The 22212-nt window shown below is 48.4% G+C and overlaps 1 protein-coding gene across 5 annotated transcripts in view; it reads right to left on the bottom strand.

Moving 5' to 3' along the window:
- The window catches only part of ARMC9 (armadillo repeat containing 9), a 142458-nt gene that overhangs the window by 109697 nt on the left and 10549 nt on the right, over nt 1-22212 (bottom strand). For all 5 annotated transcript variants that reach the window (XM_084779167.1, XM_084779168.1, XM_084779166.1 and 2 more), the window contains exons 6-9: nt 16668-16760; nt 14772-14796; nt 10001-10158; nt 7253-7351 (exon numbers count right to left, since the gene is read on the bottom strand). In XM_084779167.1, coding sequence (XP_084635293.1) covers nt 7253-7351; nt 10001-10158; nt 14772-14796; nt 16668-16760 — 375 coding nt within the window. The remainder of the gene's footprint in view (nt 1-7252; nt 7352-10000; nt 10159-14771; nt 14797-16667; nt 16761-22212) is intronic.

The following is a 22212-nucleotide window of genomic DNA, read 5'->3' as shown; positions in this document are numbered from 1 at the left end:
GTCTGCGTGTATGCCTGCAGGCCAGAAGAGGGCACCAGATCACATTAGAGATGGTTGTGAGCCACCATGTGGGTGCTGGGAATTGAACTCAGGACCTCTGGAAGAGCAGTCAATGCTCTTAGCCTCTGAGCCATCTCTCCAGCCTGCTATTTGATTTCTAGGACTCTATGCTGAGACAGGAAAAGAGCAGCCACGGTGGCTGGGGTGAGGGTAACGGATGACGCAGAAGGCACAAGACAGTGTTCCCAACCTCCCTGAGTCAGCTGTTTCACCTGAGGAGCCTGTGGGAACGCTGGGTGGAAAGCCTCTTCCAGGCACAGAGGACACAGTGGAAGAAGCCATGAGCCACTGTGTCAACTACCAGATCCGGCCAGTGAAAGCTCCTGGGATTCTTAGGTGAGGAGACAAGGATGTAAGCACGCCCAGGTAAAAATGTAACAACTTCCACCTCTCCTCAGCCACAGGAGCCCTGGAGCTAAACCTTCCCAGCTGAGCTTCCTCAGCTGCTGCCTGAGGTTGAGAGTAAAGAGGCCCAGCTCCAGGGCTACGACAGCTGGGGACAACAACCTGAGGACTTGTGGTGTCAGGCTGTCAGTGTGGATGTGACATCAAGGAAAGTGCTCCTAGGGGCAGTTCAGGAAGGAGAGCGGCCCTCTGTCAAGGGCCTTGCACAGCAGTGCACCAGTCACCTCACTGGGCAGCGTGCTCCCTAAATCTAAGTTTGTTTGTCGGGGGCCAAGTTTAGTCTGCAAACTTTTTTGGGGGTTTGTTTTAAAAATATGAGCACAAGAATGGCTGGAAAGCACAGGTGCCTGGCCCAGCTAGGAGCAGAAAAGACGTGGCAGCTCGACACCCTCAGCAACTTGCACCTAGAAGATAAAAAGACGGGACACCAAACCCTTTCGGGCCAGGCCCATTTCCACCTTGCCTCGGCTGTGCTCAAGTGCACACGAACAAGGATTGTAGGACCCTCCCGATAAAACTCCCAGAGAGGCTCAGCTCGCAGCGGGACGCACAAGGCCTCATCCTGCACCTGAGGGCCCAGCCCTGGGAGACTGTGTAACCAGAAGAGGACCTGCACAGAAAAAGAACCCCTGTACCCTGAAGCAAGGACAGTCACGGAGCACAGGGTAAGATGATCTGTCTGTTGCCTCTCAGATACCTGAATCCTTCCCAGGATACAAAGACAGAAAACAAACACACGCCTGGAGAGCTGAGAGAGCAGCTGACACGGGGACAGGCTCTGCTACCTCAGAAGAGAGCCAGGCACAGTCTCAGCAACACCCAGCAACTAACACAGCAGTGGAGGGACCACTCTGGCAGCCCCAGGTAATCAGCGCACGTGCATAGGGTGCGCGTGTGCGTGTGTGTGTGTGTGGGAGGACCAAGGCTGGGATGACTTCCAGGACTCTCATTCTCTGCAACAGGAAAGAAGGCAAGGTGGACAGTGAGCGCACAAAATGCTCCTACTGGGATTTGTGGAAAGAGTCTGGAAGTCTGTGTCTGGAACCAGGAAAGGTCATGGTTCTCACAGCCAAGTAAAGTAAAGATATGAACTGCCATAGATTTGGAGTCGGGGGAGGGGTACAGGACACGTGTGTGTGTGTGTGTGTGTGTGTGTGTGTGTGTACACATACAGGAGATGGGATCTCAGCAGGTGACTCTCACCACACCACGTCTGAAGCCAAGTGGCCATGGAGCCAACTGCAGGGAAGTCACCAGGAGGTGAGGAGGGCTACAGATGCTGAGCCTCAGCCAGCACAAGAGTCACACAGCAGTGAGAAAAGCCGTGCCTGGACCCTCTCCTCAACAACTGTATAGGCCACCCTGAAAAAGGGAGCATAGCCAGCACGGCCTCTGTAGCATCTTACTGAAACAAAGCAGAGTGCCGACGCTGCTCCTCCCCCAGGTCTGTCACGGTCACTGCTGTCATGGAGTAACTCTTGTTTCCAATACACCCTTACCTGGAGACGTGCGGGGAAGGCAGGCTTAGTTCCCAGTTGTGCTGTTTGTCCAAACAAAGACTCGCTTAGATGAAACCTTCTCATGGCTCATGTGTCCTGGGAGGCACTACTAGGCCTCGGGACTCACGGAGTGGGTATATCGCTGCATTTCCTCACGAGTTGCCTAGGCTCTTTGTCACGGTGAGTCCCCCTCTTACCCAGTCCTATCAACTAGGCCCTGGGCATGGGGTGGGAAGGACTGTCCCTCACCTGTCCTTGAGTCCTTCTACACTCATCTACCTGGAAAACAGTGGTGGAGAAGGCAAGGGTAGGCTATGCACTTTCACAGCCACAGGCTGGTCATCTCCACACCAGAGGAATGGCTGGATGTACTACACTGTCCTCAAATTAAACCTTTTCAAGTGCCAGGTGCCTTGAATCCTAGCACACAGGAGGCAGAACTTTGTGAGTTCAAGGCCAGCCTCGTCTACATAGTGAGTTCTAGGATAGCCAGGGCTATGTAGAGAGACCCTGTTTCAAAAAACTGACCATCACCACCACGTCTACAAGGCACAGGAACTAAAAGCACACCAACAGGGACAGAGACCGCTCTCAAAATGGAGTTAGGCTGGTCAAGGCGGTAAACACATGGACCCCCAGCACTGGGAGTGGCTGAACCAGGATTGTGAGTTCAAGGCTAGCTTAGGACTCTGTCTCAAAACAATGAAAACATATACTAGAGAAACCCTGTCTCAAACACGCACACGCGCGCGCGCGCACACACACACACACACACACGCACACACACGCACACACACACCCTATGCATGTGTACCTGATGGGTAGCTTGGCCTTCATGTGGGTCCCCTAGGAAAGGGAGCAGGGGCTGTCTCTGACAAGCACTCTGTTGCACGCTTTTTGACCACTTCCCTGTGGTGGGGCTGCCTTGCCAGGTCACCGTACAAGAGGATGCACCTGAGTCCTGATGAAACTTGATGTACTGGGGTGAGTTGGTGGGGGTGGCGGCAGCTCCTCTTTTCTGAGGGGGGATGGGGAGAGGAGGAAGGAAGGGTGGGACCAGTAGGCGAGGAGGGAGGGGGCTCTGATTTGGATGTAAGGTGAGTAAGTAAATAAATTAATTAAAAATTTAATAAGCATACAGAAAGGCGCTATTAAGATGAAGAATGAGTTGGAGCACAGCCGAGTGCACATACTAGAGGATGTGTAGTTACCCGTGGAGCAGCTAAGCTACGGGAGTTAAAGGCAAAGGCTTGTTTTTCCAGAGTTACTGTTAAGTTGCTGATTTCAAGCCTAATGTTCACAGAGCCCTAGCCTGCATTGTTGGACTGACTCCTTGGCAGGTCATACAGGCATAAGTTAGCCAGGTCCCTCCACCTGCAAGGCGCTAACTTGTATAACATGAGCACTAGGCATGCACTCTGTAACAACAGGGACCCAGGGACTGGAGGCACAGCTCAGTGCTTAGGAGCACTTGCTGCCCTGGTAGATCTGAGTTCAATTTCCAGCACTGACACTGGGTGGCTAAAAACCACCTGTAATTCCAGGTCCAGGGAATCCAACGCCCTTCTTCTTAAAACAAGAATCTTACCAGCACCAATCCTGGATCCACCTGCCAGATTAGACAAGGCAACATTTTGGACACAGTGGCCTGGACAAAACCAGACAAGGGCAGGAGAGCCTCTCTCCTCTCCCGTGTGAGGCCTTCTGCCAGTGTGGCTCTTCCTTTTTCTAGGTAGGGGGATGACTCGCTGGGCTTATGTGACAGGGCACACCTGGCTATGTACGAGCTGCCCACCCACTCCTGCCAGAAAATGTAAGGCTACCCCTGCTTGTCTATGCTGCCCCCGTGTGGAGGCCCAGTAGTAACGCCAGCTCTTGCTTGTCTATGCTGCCCCCGTGTGGCGGCTCAGTAGTAACACCAGCTCTTGCTTGTCTATGCTGCCCCCGTGTGGCGGCTCAGTAGTAACGCCAGCTCTTGCTTGTCTATGCTGCCCCCGTGTGGCGGCTCAGTAGTAACACCAGCTCTTGCTTGTCTATGCTGCCCCCGTGTGGCAGCTCGGTGGTAAGGGCAGCAGTCCAGGTTTGGCAGGCTGTCCAGAACTGATGTGACTCCTGGACTCAAGAGTAGGAAACCTAGCTCTCCACAAATGAAGCCCGTGCTCTCCAAAGCAGCTTAGTCAGTATTGATGGTGAACTTTACAAACCCTTAGCCAGTTCTTCTGTCTTGAAGGGGGTGTGTGAGAAGTCCACATTTGAAACCAGTGCAGTGAATTTTACAATCAGCAGCAGGTCTCAGGTGGCTAGCGGACTGCCTGGCTTGAGGCCCTTTATCCTGCCGGCCTCACAGGAAGGTGCATTCCTAAAACCTAGAATCCTTGCACTTACTTTACATCTTTAAACCCAGCCAGCTTCTATGATTCCCACCTGCTAACTTGCCTATGGCCACACCCTACGGCACAGACTGAACATACTGTCTCTGAGCACAGAGTGGCCAGCACAGCCAGCAGCTCTGGGGAGCAGCTCTTCAGTACTTGAGTAAACATTCACACATAACTGATCTGCAACCTGGGACCTCTTCCCTCCTACAGGGAACAGAAGAGCAGCCAGCCCTGTGCCTCAGGACCGATCCGTGCTTTGTCTATCCAGGTTTCTTTTTTCAAGACAGGGTTTCTCTGGGTAGCCCTAGACTCACTTTGTAGTCTCACCCTCACAGTGATCCGCCTGCCTCTGCCTTAATGAGTGCTGGGATTAAAGGCGTGTGCCACCACACATACTTTTTTTTTTATTTGGGGCTGGGGAGATGGCCTAGTGGCTAAGAATACCTAACTGCCCTTTCAGATGATCTGGATTTGGTAAGTAACCACAGGGCAGCTCACAACTGTCTGTAACTCCAGTCCAAAGGATCTGACACCCTTTCCTAGTCTCTGCTTGTACCACATCCACATGGTGCACAGAAATACATATAGGGAATATTAGCTGTGGGATGATGGTGCATGCCTTTAATTCCGGCACTCAGGAGGGGTTGGGGTGGGGTTGGGGTACACAGAGGCAGGTGGATCTCTGTGGTTAGAGGCCACATAGTGAGTTCCAGAAGAGCCAGAGCTATGTAAAGAGGCCCTGTCTCAAAAACCAAAAATATTAAATTAATTAAGAATAAATCAATAAAAATAAAAAATGAATTCAGCATACACATGATATACAAACATATATTCAGGCAAACATACACATAAAATAAAATTTGTTTGTCTGCTTGTTTATTTTTCATGATGAGGTTTCTCTATGTAGCCTTTGCTGTCTTGGAACTCACTCTGTAGACCAGGCTGGCCTCGAATTCGCAAAGATTCATCTGTAATCTGCCTGCTTCTGCCTCAATGAGTGCTGGGATTAAAGGCATGTGCCACCACTGCCAGGCAAAATAAGTTCTTTTAAAAAACAAATTTAACTTGCTTTTAAATGATAGAGTATGAGTATTTTACTTTTTACTTTTTACTTTTAATTTTAAAGGGCATATAGAGAACTTTAAAGCACTAAAGAGTGTCCTTCAGGGATGGGGGTGGGGCTCACAGGAGCTGATTTTTGACCCTGTTTCTTGGCCCAATACAGACAGTATACATGATGGCGTTTTGAACACACAGAACATTGCCTAATCAAATGTCCTAACCATGTCCCCTGGCCATAGCAGCATGACAAGCCATGGAACTGCAGTCTCCTCTTTGACACAGGCTACTGGAAAGCTCAGCGACCACCTGCAGCCAGCAGGTCAGAGGTTCAGTGACCATAATGGGCATTATCCCTAACGATCTTCACTCTGGCTTTTGTTTGGCTTGATCTTATTTTTCTTTCATCCATAATCTACTTGTAGTCTCTATTTTTTTTATTTTTCATATTTATCTTTCTCTGCTTTTCAATAACCCACTTTAAACCTGGAGTGTAAGGGAGGGTGTATATTTTTAAAAACACTACAGGCACCCTCTTTATAAAGATTCTAATAAAAGTGTGTGAATACTATTTCAAAGATGCACTGCCTCTGTCCACAGCGGGCCTTAACCAGCCCCTGAGCAGGGCCAGGCAGGCCTGAGCTCCTGGATGCAGGTGGGCTCCTGACCTCTGAGGATGTCCTTGGAGACACTGGTGGCCTTCCAGAGTTAAGCCCTCACTCCACACCGCACACTTTCAGATGTGCTGTCCTAGGAAACACTCAGCCTGGGATGCAAAACCTGCACCCACTCTCAAGGCAGCAGCCACTGGTGTGGGTGGCTACATGACCAGGTAAGAGAATGCCAGTCTTCATCTTGTGCGTGTGTTTGCTTTGATTTTTATGATATGGTCTCCCGCATCAGCCCATGCCAGTCTCACGTTCCCTGTGGAGTCCAAGCTGACCTCAAACTTGCTACAATCTTTCCTGCTTCAGCCTCTTTAGTGCTGGGATCACAGGCAAGAGACTGACAGTCACGCTTAAGAAATACATGCTGGGGACTAGGACTCAGCAGTTAAGAGCATTTCTGCTTTTCCAGAGGACCCAAGTTCTGTTCCCAGCACTCAACAGCTGTGGAGTAACAATCCCTTTGGCCTGTATGCGTTCATATGCACATAACCACATGCAGACATGCTACATGTAACTACACACAACTAAGGACATGCTACAGATAGCAGAAGCCTCAAAGCCCTGCCTTCCTCTGTCTCCGCAGCACGAGAATGTCGATGGTATCCAGGCTGTAGGGAGCACCTCAGGTCCTCATGCTTGCACACCAAGCACTTACTGAGCCACTGCCCCAACCCACAAGAATTCTTTTTAGGGCTGAAGTGATGGTTCAGAAATTAAGAGCATTGACTGCTCTTCCAGAGGTCCTGAGTTCAATTCCCAGCAACCACACGGTGGCTCACAACCATCTATGTGATCTGATGCCCTCTTCTGATCTGCAGATGTACATGCAGGCAGAGCACTGTATACATAATAAATAAATAAATCTTTTAAAAAATTCTTTTGAAAGACCAAGCATGGTATCTATTGTTCCTCCTGACTTCCAGGCCTCAGTGTCCAAGGACAGCAGCCCGATAGATCATGACAGCACTTCTCCTTGCTCACCCAACGGGCTAACCCTCCCTCAGCTGCACCCTCTTCAAAACCAGCTTGTTGTCCTTCTGGCAGCTTTGAGACCATCAAAGACAAGTACATCCTCTGATTCACTTTGAATGCCATTTTCTCTCAGGCTTTCATGCTCTTTAGCAAGTTCACTGTAAGCATGGGGGGACAAACCCAGGACACCCTGTCTCTCCTGGTGCCTTACCGTCCCAGGTCTTGTGAAGTCCACACTGTGCGCCAGGCTCTGTCGCATCTGGTTACTGAAGAGGCGGACGCAGACACTCTGCAGGTACTCGGGAGTGATCTGCAAGGAGGACAAGGTTGGCAGGTGAAAGGCACGCAAATGTCCACAGGACGGGTCCGCAGGCCCTCAGCATCTCCTGTAGGGGAGCTGATGAGACGGCCAGGCTGGAGAGAGCATCTGATGAGACGGTCAGGCTTGAGAGGCAGAGGCAGGTGGATTTTTGGTAGTTTGAGGCCAGCCTGGTCTACAAGTGAGTCCAGGACAGCCAAGGCTACACAGAGAAACCCTGTCTTGAAAAACCAAATAAATAATCACTTTTAAAAAGTAATGGACTACAGGTGTGGAGAGCTGCGAGGTGCCGCACCTTAACAAGGCGCAGGTTTCTGCCATCCCGACGGCGAGCGCTCTCTAAGATAAACAAGTCCTTATATGGCAAAAGGCTGTACAAGGGTAACAGGTGATCTGATGATGAGCAGTCCTGCTCTAACGTGGACCTATGAGGAGGAGACACCTGGCATGAGCTGATTGGCCCTTGAGTTGTACGTAAGCTTGGCCCTTCCTTTCTTCGGGGCCATTCCCAGTGAGCTTAATCCTGAGTAAAGATCTCGAGAAGTCTGGTTGTTGGTATCTTATTTCCGCTGGATGGTGCGGCGCCGACATACAGGTATGATCCAAGCTACCTCACTTCAAAGAATGCCATTCACTCAATGCATTTCATCTCCCATAGAAAGAAATGGTTTCTCAGCCATTTCGGTAAATTCAAGGCATAAAGTGGGCGGCCATATGCACTGGGCAGCCATGTACAGCGGCAAGTGTGGCACTTCCAAATCTGAAGATCTGGGCTCTAGTTTTTTGATTCATGATAAAAAGAGCAGCTCGGTAGCCCTCCCCATGCATTCCGAGCCATCAGTGAGACAAAAGATGCCCACGTGCCTGGTTCACACTGAGAAGTGATGAGGCCACAAATGTGCCCAGTATTAAGGAAACACTGCTGAATAGATGACAGACATTATCAATAAAATGTCAAGTGCATGACAATACGATGCTGACTTCCTGTCAGGAAGGCTCAGGCTAGCTTTGAACTCTCAATCCTCTTGCTTCTGCCTCCCAAGTTCTGCAATTGCAGGTGTGCACAACCACACCCAACTACAAAGTTTATTCATGGATGGTGTTGCTGAGTGTGTGAAGAAATGGGCATTCTGATACGGTAGCCAGTGTTTGAATTTTTAGAAGAGTAATTTGGCAACATCTGTCAAAATTGTGACTTAGCAATCATTTTTAGGATCATTTCTGCATTCAAAGGGATACAGCTTTCATAAGAGTGTTCATTGCAGCATTGTTACAGCAAACAAAAAGGTCCAATACTCATCACTGGAGATCTGCTAATGGGTCATCTTTATGGTGGAATCCTGCACAAGCATTCGCTGAATGGGGTGAAAGGCGTTCGTTGATTCCATTTCTTTACTAATATGCTAAAGGAAGGAAGGAAGGAAGGAAGGAAAAAAAGGAAGGAAGGAAGGAAGGAAGGAAGGAAGCATGGCCATGGGCAAAGACCATCAACACATTGATATACAGGGGAAAAATAGCAAGGTTCAGAGGAGTGATGGGTCATATGGTCACAAGCTTGCACTTGCAAGCTTGCATACATGCACACAAATGTACCAAAATCACACACAAGAGCATGTTAGCATCCATGTCCAAAAGGGGGGTGGAAAACATGGCAAGGCCACTGAGTGGTCCTCTGCACTGTTCCAACCTTGCATCATAAGCGCGTTTCTAGAGGAGCCATGGGCTGCAGGGATGGTGGCAGTTATGAGCACTTGCTGCTCTCTCCCAGGGGACCCAAGTTCAGTACCCAGCACCCACATCAGGGAGCTCACAAATGCCTGGAACTCCAGCTCCACGGCACTGAGGCCTCTCTTCGTGCCTTTGTGGGTACCAGGCATGTACATGATAAATACATACGCAGGCAAAATACCTATACATATATGAAATACCTATACATATATAAAAAAAGAATGCAGGCTGGAGAGATGGTTCAGAGGTTAAGAGCACTGGCTGCTCTTCCAGGGGTCCCGAGTTCAATTCCCAGCAACCATATGGTGGCTTATAACCATCTACAATGTGATCTGATGCCCTCTTGTGGCCTACAGCATACATGCAGGCAGAACACTGTATACATAATAAATACATCTTTTTAAAAAAAGCATCCCTCATGCTTTGCCCATCTTTTTTTTTAGATTTATGTATTTGTATGTGTTTATGTGCTATGATTAAAGGTGTGTACCACTATTCTAGGCTCATAAATAAAACTTTAAAACAAACAAACAAAAGAATAAGGCAGAAACTGAAGAGCATGGGCTTAGAAGACAGATAAGACACTGTGGTAGCACAGTTGTTGCACACCAGCCTTTTGAAATATAGAGTAGGGGGCTGGAGAGATGGCTCAGCGGTTACGAGTACCGGCTGCTCTAGCAGAGGACCCGGGTTCAATTCCCAGCACCCACATGGCAGCTCACAACTGTAACTCCTGCTCCTGGGATCCAACACCCTTATACAGATATAGCTGCAGGCTAAACACCAATGTACATATAAAAAATTAAGTTATTAAAAAAAAAAAGAAATGCAGAGTAGGAGACCCACAGCAATGCAGCCCAGGCTCCGTGCATTTTCTCTGAAGCAGAAAGCTACACAAAGGGTGTTCCGTACCATCTTGCCGCTGACTGTGGCCTCTAGAGAGTCCACCAGCTCGGCTGTGACTCCGATGAGGTTGTGGTAGTCTGCCTGGATCTTATTGTAGCGCTTCAGGTAGGTCATGGCCCGGCGCTCGGCCTCCACCAGCTGCTGGTGCAGCTGCTGCAGCATTTCTAGAAAGACAGTGTACACTGAAGCCAAACGCAAGGACAGCAGCGGCAGCAAGCCCAGAACCCAAGTCCCCGTGCTCCTCTCCAAGGCTACCAAGCCGTCCACCACGATACTTGCCAGGGCTGCAGAAGTGGACAACGATAAGAAAGAAATCTGACAACATGTGCTGGCAAGGCTGTGGGGGGGTATGTGAGCCCGGGCAGCAATTATGAAAAGCAGAATAGAGGGTCCCTGGAAAGTTCACATGACCAAGCAATGGCACTCTCAGGGATACACCCCAAGCACTCTTTGTCCCCCTGCAGAAATATCTGCACATACATGTTACTCCATTCACAGCAGCAAAGAACTAGACGCAGGAGCTGTTCTTCCAGAGGTCCTGAGTTCAATTCCCAGCAACCACATGGTGGCTCACAGCCATCTAGAATGAGATCTGGTGGGCCGGCAGGTGTACATGCAGGCAGGACGCTATATACATAATAAATAAATAAATATTTTTTTAAAAAAAGAACTAGAAGCAGCCTAGATGTCCCTGAGCACATGAGTGGCTAATGAAAATGTGACCCACATACACAGTGGCAGCAACAGAGCTGTGGGTTGAAGGTATATTTTCACAAGTGGCTGGCAAGACTCAAGTGCTCAATCGTGTTTAAGGGTGTCTGCTGTTGCTGGGCATGGTGGTGCCACGCACCTTTCATCCCGGCACTTGGGAGGCAGAGACAGGTGGATCTCTACGTTTAAGTCCAGCTTGGCTAACATTGTAAGACAGCCTCAAACAAACAAAACAAACAACAAACCAACAACAAGAACAACAAGGAGTGCCGACCATGTTTGGACATCAGAATATTGATGTAGGCCCTCCCAAGCCAGGGGCTGACTGGACCTGACTCATCTGAGGCCAAGCCAGCAGTGGTAAGACCAGCAGAGATTTCCCGGTTGTACCCTTGTAGTGGGCAGGGAAACCTTGGGTGCTCCAAGGCTGTGTCCCAGCTATGCGGCAGCCTAGTAGTGACTGCCACGCACTCTAGGTTGACCCTGTGAAGACACATCTATACTCCTGCTCCTCCATGGAGGTTTCCACTCTGTGCCTTATGTGAGGGAGCACAGCAGAACCAGTCACACATCTGGAACCACTGGGCTGGGGGTATGCAAGAGAAACTGGCACTAAAATACAGGGCTGCTGACTACACTATACCTGGTGAGGGCGGGGACTGGAGGAGGCTACAGAAATGAAAAATGTTAAAATGCTATCAGCAGAGTTGCAGTTTACCAAGTTTAACATGTGAGCCAGGTAGGGCTTCCAAGCAAACACAATCACAGCCGCCACACCTGGCAGAACATGGCTCTTTTTAACCCAATCTGCAATGAAAATCAAGAGTAAAAATGCTATATCTTGCTTGGTAAAGAAATTAGCTCTAATAAAGAGAGGTTTAACTGTGTCTTGGCCCTTTGTCTAAAGTCATGTCAAAGGGAACAGTTAACAGGCCTGGAGAACATCTCAGAAGCCTGCTCGGCTACCCTACTCCTCCACAGACTCAGAGATATAAAGTGGTTTCAAAGACCTTTCAGAAAATAACAATGGGAGCCCAGCCGGTGCTACAGCCAAGACTCTGTCAAAACACAATAAAACAACAACAAGAAAACTATAATGTGTGTGTGTGTGTATACCCTTTCTACTCAAAATGGTCTTGGGATTTCTGTGGTCAGACAGTTAGGCATTGCAGATGACTGAAACTCAAATTCTAATAGTTCTGGGTATGTCATTTTTTCTTTCTCTCTTTCTTTTCTTTTAAAAAAATTTTAAGATTATTATTAAATGTGTACAGTGCTCTGCCTTACTACACCTGCAGGCCAGAAGAGGGCACTAGATGGTTGGGAGCCACCATGTAGTTGCTGGGACTCAAACTCAAGACCTCTGGAACAGCAGTCAGTGCTCTTAACTGCTGAGCCATCTCTCCAGCCCTAGACTGAAACTCAAATTCTAACGGTCCCAGGTATGTTTTATACTGACGGCAGAAATCGGTGTCATCCACAGGAAGCTTTACAGGCAGCATGCAGGAGTTATAGCCATGGAAGCTTCCATCAAGGTTTCAAAGGAAAGCCTATGAGGCTAAGCAGTGTGCTGGGGTCGGAGGCCTTACAAGCAGCCCCCAGTGAGGCAGTGGACTGTAAAGCCCTCGTAGTGACACTGAAGCCACAGGAAGAGAGGGGTGCCAGCAGTGTACAGCATCTGCCTAACAGAGCTGAGGCAGGATGCACAGCCAGCCTGAGCAATATTGCAACAAGCGAGCCTCTGGGGATGCTCAGAGTCGGGATGAAATACAATTCCATTGCAAGGAAGTCATTTGTAGTGAGAATTTGGGAATGTTTGTTTCTTTAAAAACACAGAAATATAGCTGGGCATGGTGTTGCACACCTTTAATCCCAGCACTCAGGAATCAGGAGCAGGCAGATAGATCTCTGAGTTCGAGGCCAGCTTGGTCTACAGAGTGAGTTCCAGGACAGTTAAAACTACAGAGAAGCCCTGCCTCAAAAATCCACAAAAACAAACAAACAAACAAAAACCCACAAAAAATTATAAGACTGTTTTCATTTGAATCCCAGGTGTAGGGCTAGGGGGCTGCTTCACAGCCACTAACTATGCTTTGCCTCGTGATCTAGCAGGGGCATGGTTTTGCCAGCTGCAGATAGTTTCTTTGGTTGTGTGACACTTGGAATTCTGGGGATTTTTCAGAGGGTATATAAATGCTAGGGTCTGAGAGAGTGGTGGGTTGTTGGCTGTTCTTGGCTGCAGTTTGTTAAGTGGTCCTGAACAAAGAAGAAACAACAAATCAGGTATCTTGATGGTGAAGATCAAACCTGCTGCAAGGAGCACGGCCCCTGACCAGCAGGGAGTGGTCCAACAACAGCATCTCGCCCCTCCCCTCTGTCCTTTTTTCTCTCCTATCTATTATTAGGGACTTGAAAGGGAGAAGAAAAGTGGGGGAGAAGGGTGGAAGAAAGAAGAACCCACAAAATAGCAAAAGCCAGCCACAGTCATTATTTTTGGGGCCAGTGATTATAATCCAACAGTTTGAATGAGCTGTCTCCCTAAGATCCATCTGTTAAAAAATTAGTCCACAGGGTGGTGCTAATGAGAGGAAGCAGAAACTTCAGGAAGTACCCAGCATATCTTTGCTTTGCTTCCTGGTTCACGACACAGCAGTGTGTTCTACCGCGTCACTGACCATTAACATCAGGGGTCCTCACCAGAGGCCCAAATGAACCAGGCTGCCTGATTTTGAACTGCAGCCCCAAGAACTACAAACTAAATCCACACTTCTGGCTTATAAGTTAACTGCCTCCAAAACTGATTTCACTTTGATGCTGTAAAGATGGCTAACACACCAGGCAACCAAGAACAAAACATTCAAATCTCCTTGCCTTATGCTACAAAACTCTCCATGTGTCACAGCTAAATGGTTACTGGTTTCCCAACTCCCTTGTAAGCTGAATTAAGTAATTTACTATTTCCTTTCTTTAAAAAAAAAATGCAGGCCAGATGTGGTGGCACACGCCTTTAATCCCAGCACAGAAGCAGCTGTATCTGTGAGTTCAAGGCTAGACTGATGCACAAAGCGAGTCCAGGACAGCCAAGGCTACACAGAGAGACCCTGTCTTGATAACACAAAACAATGACGACAAGAACAAAAAGTGCTAGTGCTGGAGATATGGGTTCAGAGGTTGGGACCGCTGTTCATCCAGAGGACCCAGATATGATTCCCAGCACCCACACTGCAGCTCACTACCGTCTGTGACTCCAGTTCCAGAGGATATGGGGTCCTCTTCTGGCATCTGAGAGAAATAGGCACACATGTGGTACATAGACCACATGGAGGCAAAACAGCTATACACGTAAAATAAAAATAATCTTTTTTAATTCTCTTAACCAAACCATAGAAAAACCAGGACAGGAAGTTCTCAAATCCTGGCATTGATCTTCTTGGAAAAGGGCAGTGTTGCTGTTTTATGAACCAAATTTTCATGTACGAAAACTCCATCTGCTAGGAGACACTTCCCAACTACTAAAGGCATTTCCAAAACAGAGTATCTAAGACAAGACCAAGGTAAAGCAACTGAGGCCGTAGTTTACTGGAAGATGAAATGCTCTGGTAGGAATTACTGTCCATGGGGGTCAGGGGAATACCATTCTATGTAAACATTCAAGACTGGAATTACTTTCAATGTTTAAAAAAATGGAAATGCTGTCTAAAAATGGCCCAGCATCTGACAAGTTGGAGGTAAAAGCTGAGTTATTAAAATAATTTCCCTGCCCGACGCTGGTTGTGTGCTCCCACTGAGGTAACACAGGCCCTTCCCTCAGGGCTGTGGCTTGGCTGGCTCCCCGTGCCTCCATTTCTCAGTTATGTAACATGGTGGACAGGCTGACACACTAGCCACCCTTAAGGAGGGCCTCAAGGAACCGCACAGAGCGGGGCCCCAGGCACTCTGTAAATATTTAGGCTTTGAAAGCCCTCATTTGCCAAGTCCACAAATCCTCTTCATCTCTGTTTCTCGTCACAGCTTAGAAGCTGAGCTGGCAACGCTGTTCATGAAAGCTGGAGTCAAGATGATTTACCTTTGCTACTCGGTCCATTCTCCTTCTGGGTGAGAAAGCAGCTCAGGAAAACAGGGCCCTGGGGCACAGACCTCTGGGGTCTGATGTTGTGAGGCTGTGAGAGGAAGGCCCAGGCGCTGATGGAAGGCTCTGCTCAAGGCAGGGGAGGCCAGCTTCAAAGGTCGCTGTGAGCAGCTGGACGGTTCTCCTGCTGCTTAGTCACTGCCACCGTTCACTCCACCGCAGCGACCTCCACAAGAGCCACACAGCCTCCACACTGCCTGTGTGCCCCTAACAAAGGCCTTTGCCCTGCTGGCAAACCCTTCCCATGTGCCTCTGCACTCATAACCCAGAGACTGTCCCGGCAGCTCTAAAGCATCAGCCCAAGGACACAGACTAGGCGAGGACAGGGGCTAAGGCTGCACCTGACGCTGGCTGCAAGGCGTCCAATGCTATCTCCATGCCATGCCTTTCACTTATCTTACGTGCTCCTCCCTTCGCTGCTGACAGCTCTGTGCACACAGTCTGTGCAGGGCCTATTTAAAGTGACTTTCCATGCAATCCAAGTTATACAACCAGCACTATGTCACCTTTTCCCTCTCCTTTCCTTTCCATTTATTTTATTCCAGGCTGGGGACCAGACCCAGGCCTTATGCACATCCTCCAGCTTTGGACAGATACTTGTGCAAAAAGAGAAAACACACGTCCTTGCACAGTAACAACCACTGGGAAGTCAGTCTCCGATGGGTGGGCGGCTGCTGTTCTTGGAATGGTCGCCATTTAGTGCTGTGACCCTGTCCCTCTGTGCTCTCAAGTGTCCCCAGTGGATTTAGAGTATGATAGTGGCTGAACAGCTGTGTCCAGTTGCTAAAAACAATCAATGAATCTGACATTTACAATGGGCAAACTTTACAGTATATAAATTATGCAACACAGGTGCTTTAAAAGGAATCTGGAGGGCTGGGGAGATTGCTCTGGGGTTAAGAGCACCGCCTGCTCTTCCAGAGGTCCTGAGTTCAATTCCCAGCAACCACATAGTGGCTCACCACCATCTACAATATGATCTGATGCCCTCTCTGGCATGTAAGTGTACATGCAAATAGAGCACTCATATGCATAAAATAAATAAATCTTAAAAAAAAAGTCTGGATTTGAATGACAAATCCAACTAATAGGAACCTCCAGGCATCCCAAACAATTCAAGGGCCTTTTGCAAAGGAACAATTCTTCCAAGGAGATCTTTTTCAACAGCAAGATTTTGTTTTTTTCTTTTTTCCCTACCAAAACAGTCTCTAGGCTTGGTGACACCAAATGAGACCATAGAGCTGGAAAGATGGCTCAACCGTTAAGAGCACTTGTTTCCCATGCAGAGGGCCTGGGCTCAGATCCCAGCACCCACGTCAAGTGACGCAACCTCCTGGCACTCCAGCTTTAGGGCTTTGAAGACACAGTGTACGCCTGTAATCCCAGCACTTGGGAGGCAGGGGCAGGCGGATCGCTGTGAGTTCCAGGCCAGCCTGGTCTACAAAGGGACTCCGGAACAGCCAAGGCTAACACAGAGAAACCCTGTCTCAAAAAACAAAAACAAAAAAAGAAAGAAAGAAAAAAAAGAAGACACCTGTACTAACACACAAACACACACACACACACACACACACACACACACACACACACACACACACTTCAAAATAAAACAAATACATCTCTCAAAAAACAAAATAAGACCACAGCCAAGTCTCAGAAATCCAATGGCATGAAGGCCAGCCCTTTCCAGGTCATGGCACAGCCTCCTCAGATGCTCCCTTTACTTCATAAGTGCGAACACGGCAGATCTGCAACCGCTTGCCCCTCTGAGGCGCCCACGGCCGGTGCCACTGTTATAGGACCCAGAGGTCCCCACTCACTTCAAAAGGATACATAGATGGTTAAAAGCTTTGGCGTGTTACTGGCTTTAAAAATTAAAGCTAAAAACTTTTCCAGCTTCAGCTTTAACTCTGGAGTCCAAGAATCCTGAAGAAAAAAACAAATAAATACAACGTCAGCTCACTAATTAGCAACACTACCACCAAAGCTATGTGTGTGGGGTCAAATAGCCCTGTCAGTTACAGAAACCAAACAGGAAGTGTCCTGCCAGGGTGGAGAGAGCATGGAAAACAGGTTTTCCGATGTGTGACTGATTCATTTATAAGTAATTCAAGGACCTGCAGCAGGACAAATAACTTGCACATGACTGTAATATTTCATGTGATTTAAACACAAGTATGATAGCTGGCCTTATTAGGCAGAATACCAAAATAAATTCAGTGCAGTCTAGGCATGCATGCCCCGGTAGACATGACGCAGACAACTATCTCTTAACAACTCCCAAAGAAAGAGAGTCACTTCTAGACCTCATTTAGATGAGAAGAAAGATGTTGTACCTACCACCTTTGTCATAGCAAGCACTGTGATACAATTTTTGTTTAATCTACCCTCGAAATTAAGTTAACAACTTTAATTAATTAACATTAATTAAAAGAAATAACATTAATTAAAGGAAAAATGATAGAAATTGTGAAAGAAAAAGTATGACACCAAACCATCATTACCCCACTTTACATGTGTTGAGGGTTTTTTGATATGTTACTCAGGCTGGCACTGAACTTCTGACTCTCCTGAGTGCTGGGAAAATAGGCAGGCTCCTCCGTGTCTGGCTTAAATAGAACACTATCCCTAATAACAAACTTTTGGGTATAATTTACTTCTGTTCTTCAAATAAAAATAAAATAAAGGAGCCGGGCGTGGTGGTGCACGCCTTTAGTCCCAGCACTCAGGAGGCAGAGGCAAGCAGATTGCTGTGAGTTCGAGGCCAGCCTGGTCTACAAAGCGAGTCCAGGAGAGTCAAGGCTACACAGAGAAACCCTGTCTCGAAAAACTAAAACCAAAAATAAATAAATAAATAAATAAATAAATAAAATAAGATAAAAACATCTCCCACTTATGAACCACAAAAAGGCAGCTACCCACCAAAATCCACACCCAGTCCCTTCCGGGCCCGCCCACGGCCCCTCTCCAGGGCTGCTCCCTTCCTTCTCCCCTTCATTCTACTCCCTATGCCATCTGGTTTTTTGACACAATACTGACAGATAAAAAGAAGAAAATTCCTATATTTTCAAAATATCTTTAAGTTCTCTGATGCTGCAAGATTTGAAACTGTAGTGTGTGGCCTGGAGAGATGGCTTGGTGGTTAAGAGCACTGGCTGTTCTCCTACAGGACCCAGGTTCAATTCCCAGCACCCTCGTGGCAGCTCACAGCTGCCTGTGACTGCACTTCCAGTAGATACAGTACCCTCACACACATATATATTTAGGCAAAACACCAATGCACATAAAAATAAATCTTTTTTTTTTTAATGTAATGTATACTATTATGGTCTGTACTGTTCCCCAAAAGTCATACTGAAACCCTAGGGACATAAAGCCTGGGGATAGGACCATGGCAATCATCAGATGTATGCACACTGGACATGTTGAGCCCTTCATTAGTGCCACTATGCCTAAACAAAAAGGGAGCTCACACACAGACACCCGGGAGATGGCCAGAGAGTTGTGCACACAAGCCAAGAACCACCTGGGGCCATTGGAAGCCAGAGGAAAAAGGAAGGACGTTCCTCTCTAGAGCTTATAGAGGGAGCACAGCAGCCCAGATGTGGTCTTGGGTATCTGGATGCCCAACTTCGCTGTTGATGGTCCAGCTTTGCCCTAGGGCTTCAGCTCTGTCCATTCAACCATCTGAAGAGTCTCAAAAAGAGGGTGCTGAGGCGGCCAGTGTACATCAAGACAGTTTTGTTTGTTACTCCTGATGTGTAATAGACATGTGAGCAAGGAACACGCATGCCACAGCGTGCAGGCCAGAGGACAACTTTCAGGAGGCAGGTCTCTCCACCCACCTTGGTGAGGCAGCTCTGTGCTGACCTGAGAGCTTCTGAGCAATTCTCCTGCCTCCACGCTTTTCTCACTACAGGAATGCTGAGATCAGATGGTAGTAATCACATTTTTGAGAGACTCAGGGTTCAAAACCAGGTTGTCCTGCTTGTGCAACAGGCACTTTTACCAGCAGAGGCATCTCACCGGCCGGGGTGAGAATCTGGCTTAGGTGGCAGAGGACTTGTCTAACATACAAGAAACACCGGACTTAGTTCTCAGTACCTCATAAAACTGGGCATGGTGGTGTACGCCTGCAATCCCAGCACTCAGGGCATGGTGGTGCACGCCTGCAATCCCAGCACTCAGGGCATAGTGGCGCACGCCTGCAATCCCAGCACTCAGGGCTTGGTGGTGCACGCCTGCAATCCCAGCACTCAGGGCATAGTGGTGCACGCCTGCAATCCCAGCACTCAGGGCATGGTGGTGCACGCCTTTAATCCCAGCACTCAGGGCATGGTGGTGTACGCCTGCAATCCCAGCACTCAGGACATGGTGGTGCACGCCTTTAATCCCAGCACTCAGGGCATAGTGGTGCACGCCTGCAATCCCAGCACTCAGGGCATGGTGGTGCACGCCTTTAATCCCAGCACTCAGGGCATGGTGGTGCACGCCTGCAATCCCAGCACTCAGGGCATGGTGGTGCACGCCTGCAATCCCAGCACTCAGGGCATGGTGGTGCACGCCTGCAATCCCAGCACTCAGGGCTTGGTGGTGCACGCCTTTAATCCCAGCACTCAGGGCATAGTGGCGCACGCCTGCAATCCCAGCACTCAGGGCATGGTGGTGCACGCCTGCAATCCCAGCACTCAGGGCATGGTGGTGCACGCCTGCAATCCCAGCACTCAGGGCTTGGTGGTGCACGCCTGCAATCCCAGCACTCAGGGCATGGTGGTGCACGCCTGCAATCCCAGCACTCAGGGCATGGTGGTGTATGCCTGCAATCCCAGCACTCAGGGCTTGGTGGTGCACGCCTGCAATCCCAGCACTCAGGGCATGGTGGTGCACGCCTGCAATCCCAGCACTCAGGGCATGGTGGTGCACGCCTTTAATCCCAGCACTCAAAGGCAGGAGGATCACAGTAAATTCAATGCCACTCTGGTCTACAAAGTGAGCCCAGGACAGCCAAGGCTACACAGAGAAACCCTGTCTCAAAAAACAAACAAACAAAAAAGGAGGCAGGAGGATCGGAGTTCAAGGTCATCACAGCTATGCTGAGGTCACGGCCAGTCGGGGCTACAGAGACCCTGCCTCACAAAACCAAAAACACGGACTTGGGGCCCGAGACTCCCAGTCAAGTTGTCCTGGTGTTGGTTACTATTTCATATAACTAACAAACGGCTATTTTCCACTCAATCATCTCTCCAACAGTGTTCCTGCAACGGACACGGACAGGCTGGAATACAAACTCTCCAGGCATCAGGCCTGATTTCTCCTTGACTGTTCTTCTGTTTTGTTTTCAGCTTTGAGAAGAACACTTTGAGTCTGAGGAGCACTTGATCCCACACTTTCAGAGACAAGTGTGAAGAGCCAGGAGAAGAGGCAGGTGGCTCTCATGAACAGTCTGGGAAAAACCTCTCATCCTTTCTCAACTTCTCCCTGTCAGGACACAGGCTTCAAAGTGCACTCGTGGCTGCCGACTGTCATCCAGCACTAAACGCTCTCATCCTTCTAAATCTTCAGTGGAAGCCTAACGCACGGCAGGACCACTATGGATGTGAGGACTGGGCCCCGGGCTCCCCCATGGCCCCTCCCCCACTCTCCCTCGCAGGGCCTGCAAACTTCACCTCTCCCCAGCCCCTTGGTGACTGATCTAGGGTGCTCAGCACGCTAAGCACTAACCTCTGAGTTGCACCCCCAGCTTCTTGTACTTTTTGTTTTGATTTTTGTTTTTCCAGACAAGAGTTTCTCAGTTACACAGAGTCCTGGCTGTCTTGGACTCTCTTTGTAGACCAGGCTGGCCTCGAACTTACAGCGATCTGGCCGTCTCTGCCTCCCAGTGCTGGGATTAAAGGCGTGCGCCACCATGCCCCGCAGCTTCTTGCACTTTTGAGATACTAGAATCTCATTAGATTGCCCAGGCTGGCCTTAAACTTCCTGCCTCAGTCTCCCTAGTAGCTGGGATTACAGTCTGTACCACCAGGCTAGCCTTCTATTCCTCCTCCTACTCTTCCCCCCCTGGCGCCCCCCCCCCCCACCCCCCCCCCCCCCCCCGGTTTTTCAAGACAGAGTTTCTCTGTAGCCTGTTCAGGCTGGCCTCTGCCTCCCAAGTGCTAGGATAGCCTTCCATCTCTTTAGATCTTTACTAATTAAGCTTACTTAACTCAACCCCAGCAGGAACAGGCACTCAGGAACATTCCCTGAGGTAATTACAGGCATCCTCAGTATTTTGCAGGAGGGTGTTCTCTGACAAACTGAGTATACAGAGTACACATTGAGATTTCTACAAAGAAACTCACTAGCTGGACTGGTGATGTCCATTTTTTTTTTCATTTATTTTTTTTTATTAATTTATTCTTGTTACATCTCAATGGTGTGATGTCCATTTTTTTACAATGTTTATATTATTTCTTTTTTGTGAATGTATGTGTGTTTGTGTATGTGTCCAAGGAGGTGAGAGGTGTGTTAGCTCCCTGAAGCTGCAGTTCCTGGGAGCTATGAGCTGTCTGATGTGGATGCTGGGTCTCAAAAAAAAAAAAAAGACATGCAGGATATAATGAGAAGAGTCATGGACATTGGATCAGGTGTCCGGAAGAAATGATAAGAGAATTGTAGAGGGAATATATGAAGAAATATAAGCTGTTCCAAGACATAAGGCATCAAGTCAAGGAGGCTCAATAAATCCAAAATGAAATCAGAAATTTGACCTTAGACCCACTAAAGTGAAATTATACAATCTCAAATGCAAAGGAAAAAAATAGAGGTCACCTCTCAACAGACAGACAGGCTACTCCAAAACAGCAGCAAAGGGTGACAGCAGAGGCGCAGGTTAGCTGGGCTTAAACACCAGTGGGTTGTCTCTTCAGTTCTTATAAAGTCTAAACAGTATGGCAGGCTAGCATAGTTTTAACTGTCAGTTTAAGTTAATAGGCCTTAGTGTTGACAACAGCTAAATCCCATAGTACAGCATAAGGAAAGTTTGTTCAAACAAATTATCTGAGCGCTGTTTTAAAGTGAAATGTAAGAGCGGTTGCTTGGCTGGAGGTGGGGGCAGAAGCAAATAGAAAGGGGCAGCACAAGGCAGTTCTTAGAAATGACTGATGCAAAAACGCTGCTCCTTGATGGTGGTGATGACGTTATAACTATGCACATGTTGAGACTGATGGACCTGCACCTGTGCAGAGTCAGTTTTACTATGTGATGTTTGATGTGTGTGCATGGGTGCCTGCACATGCATGCGCATCCAAAAAGTACTTTTGGCCAGGCATGGTGTCGCACGCATGCCTTTAATCCCAGTACTCGAGAGGCAGAGGCAGGTGGATCTCTGTGAGTTCAAAGC

This window comes from Acomys minous (genome assembly GCF_964271855.1).
Source record: "Acomys minous genome assembly, chromosome: 4".
Classification (NCBI taxonomy): Eukaryota; Metazoa; Chordata; class Mammalia; order Rodentia; family Muridae; genus Acomys; species Acomys minous.
This window is presented reverse-complemented; position numbering and strand designations above follow the sequence as displayed.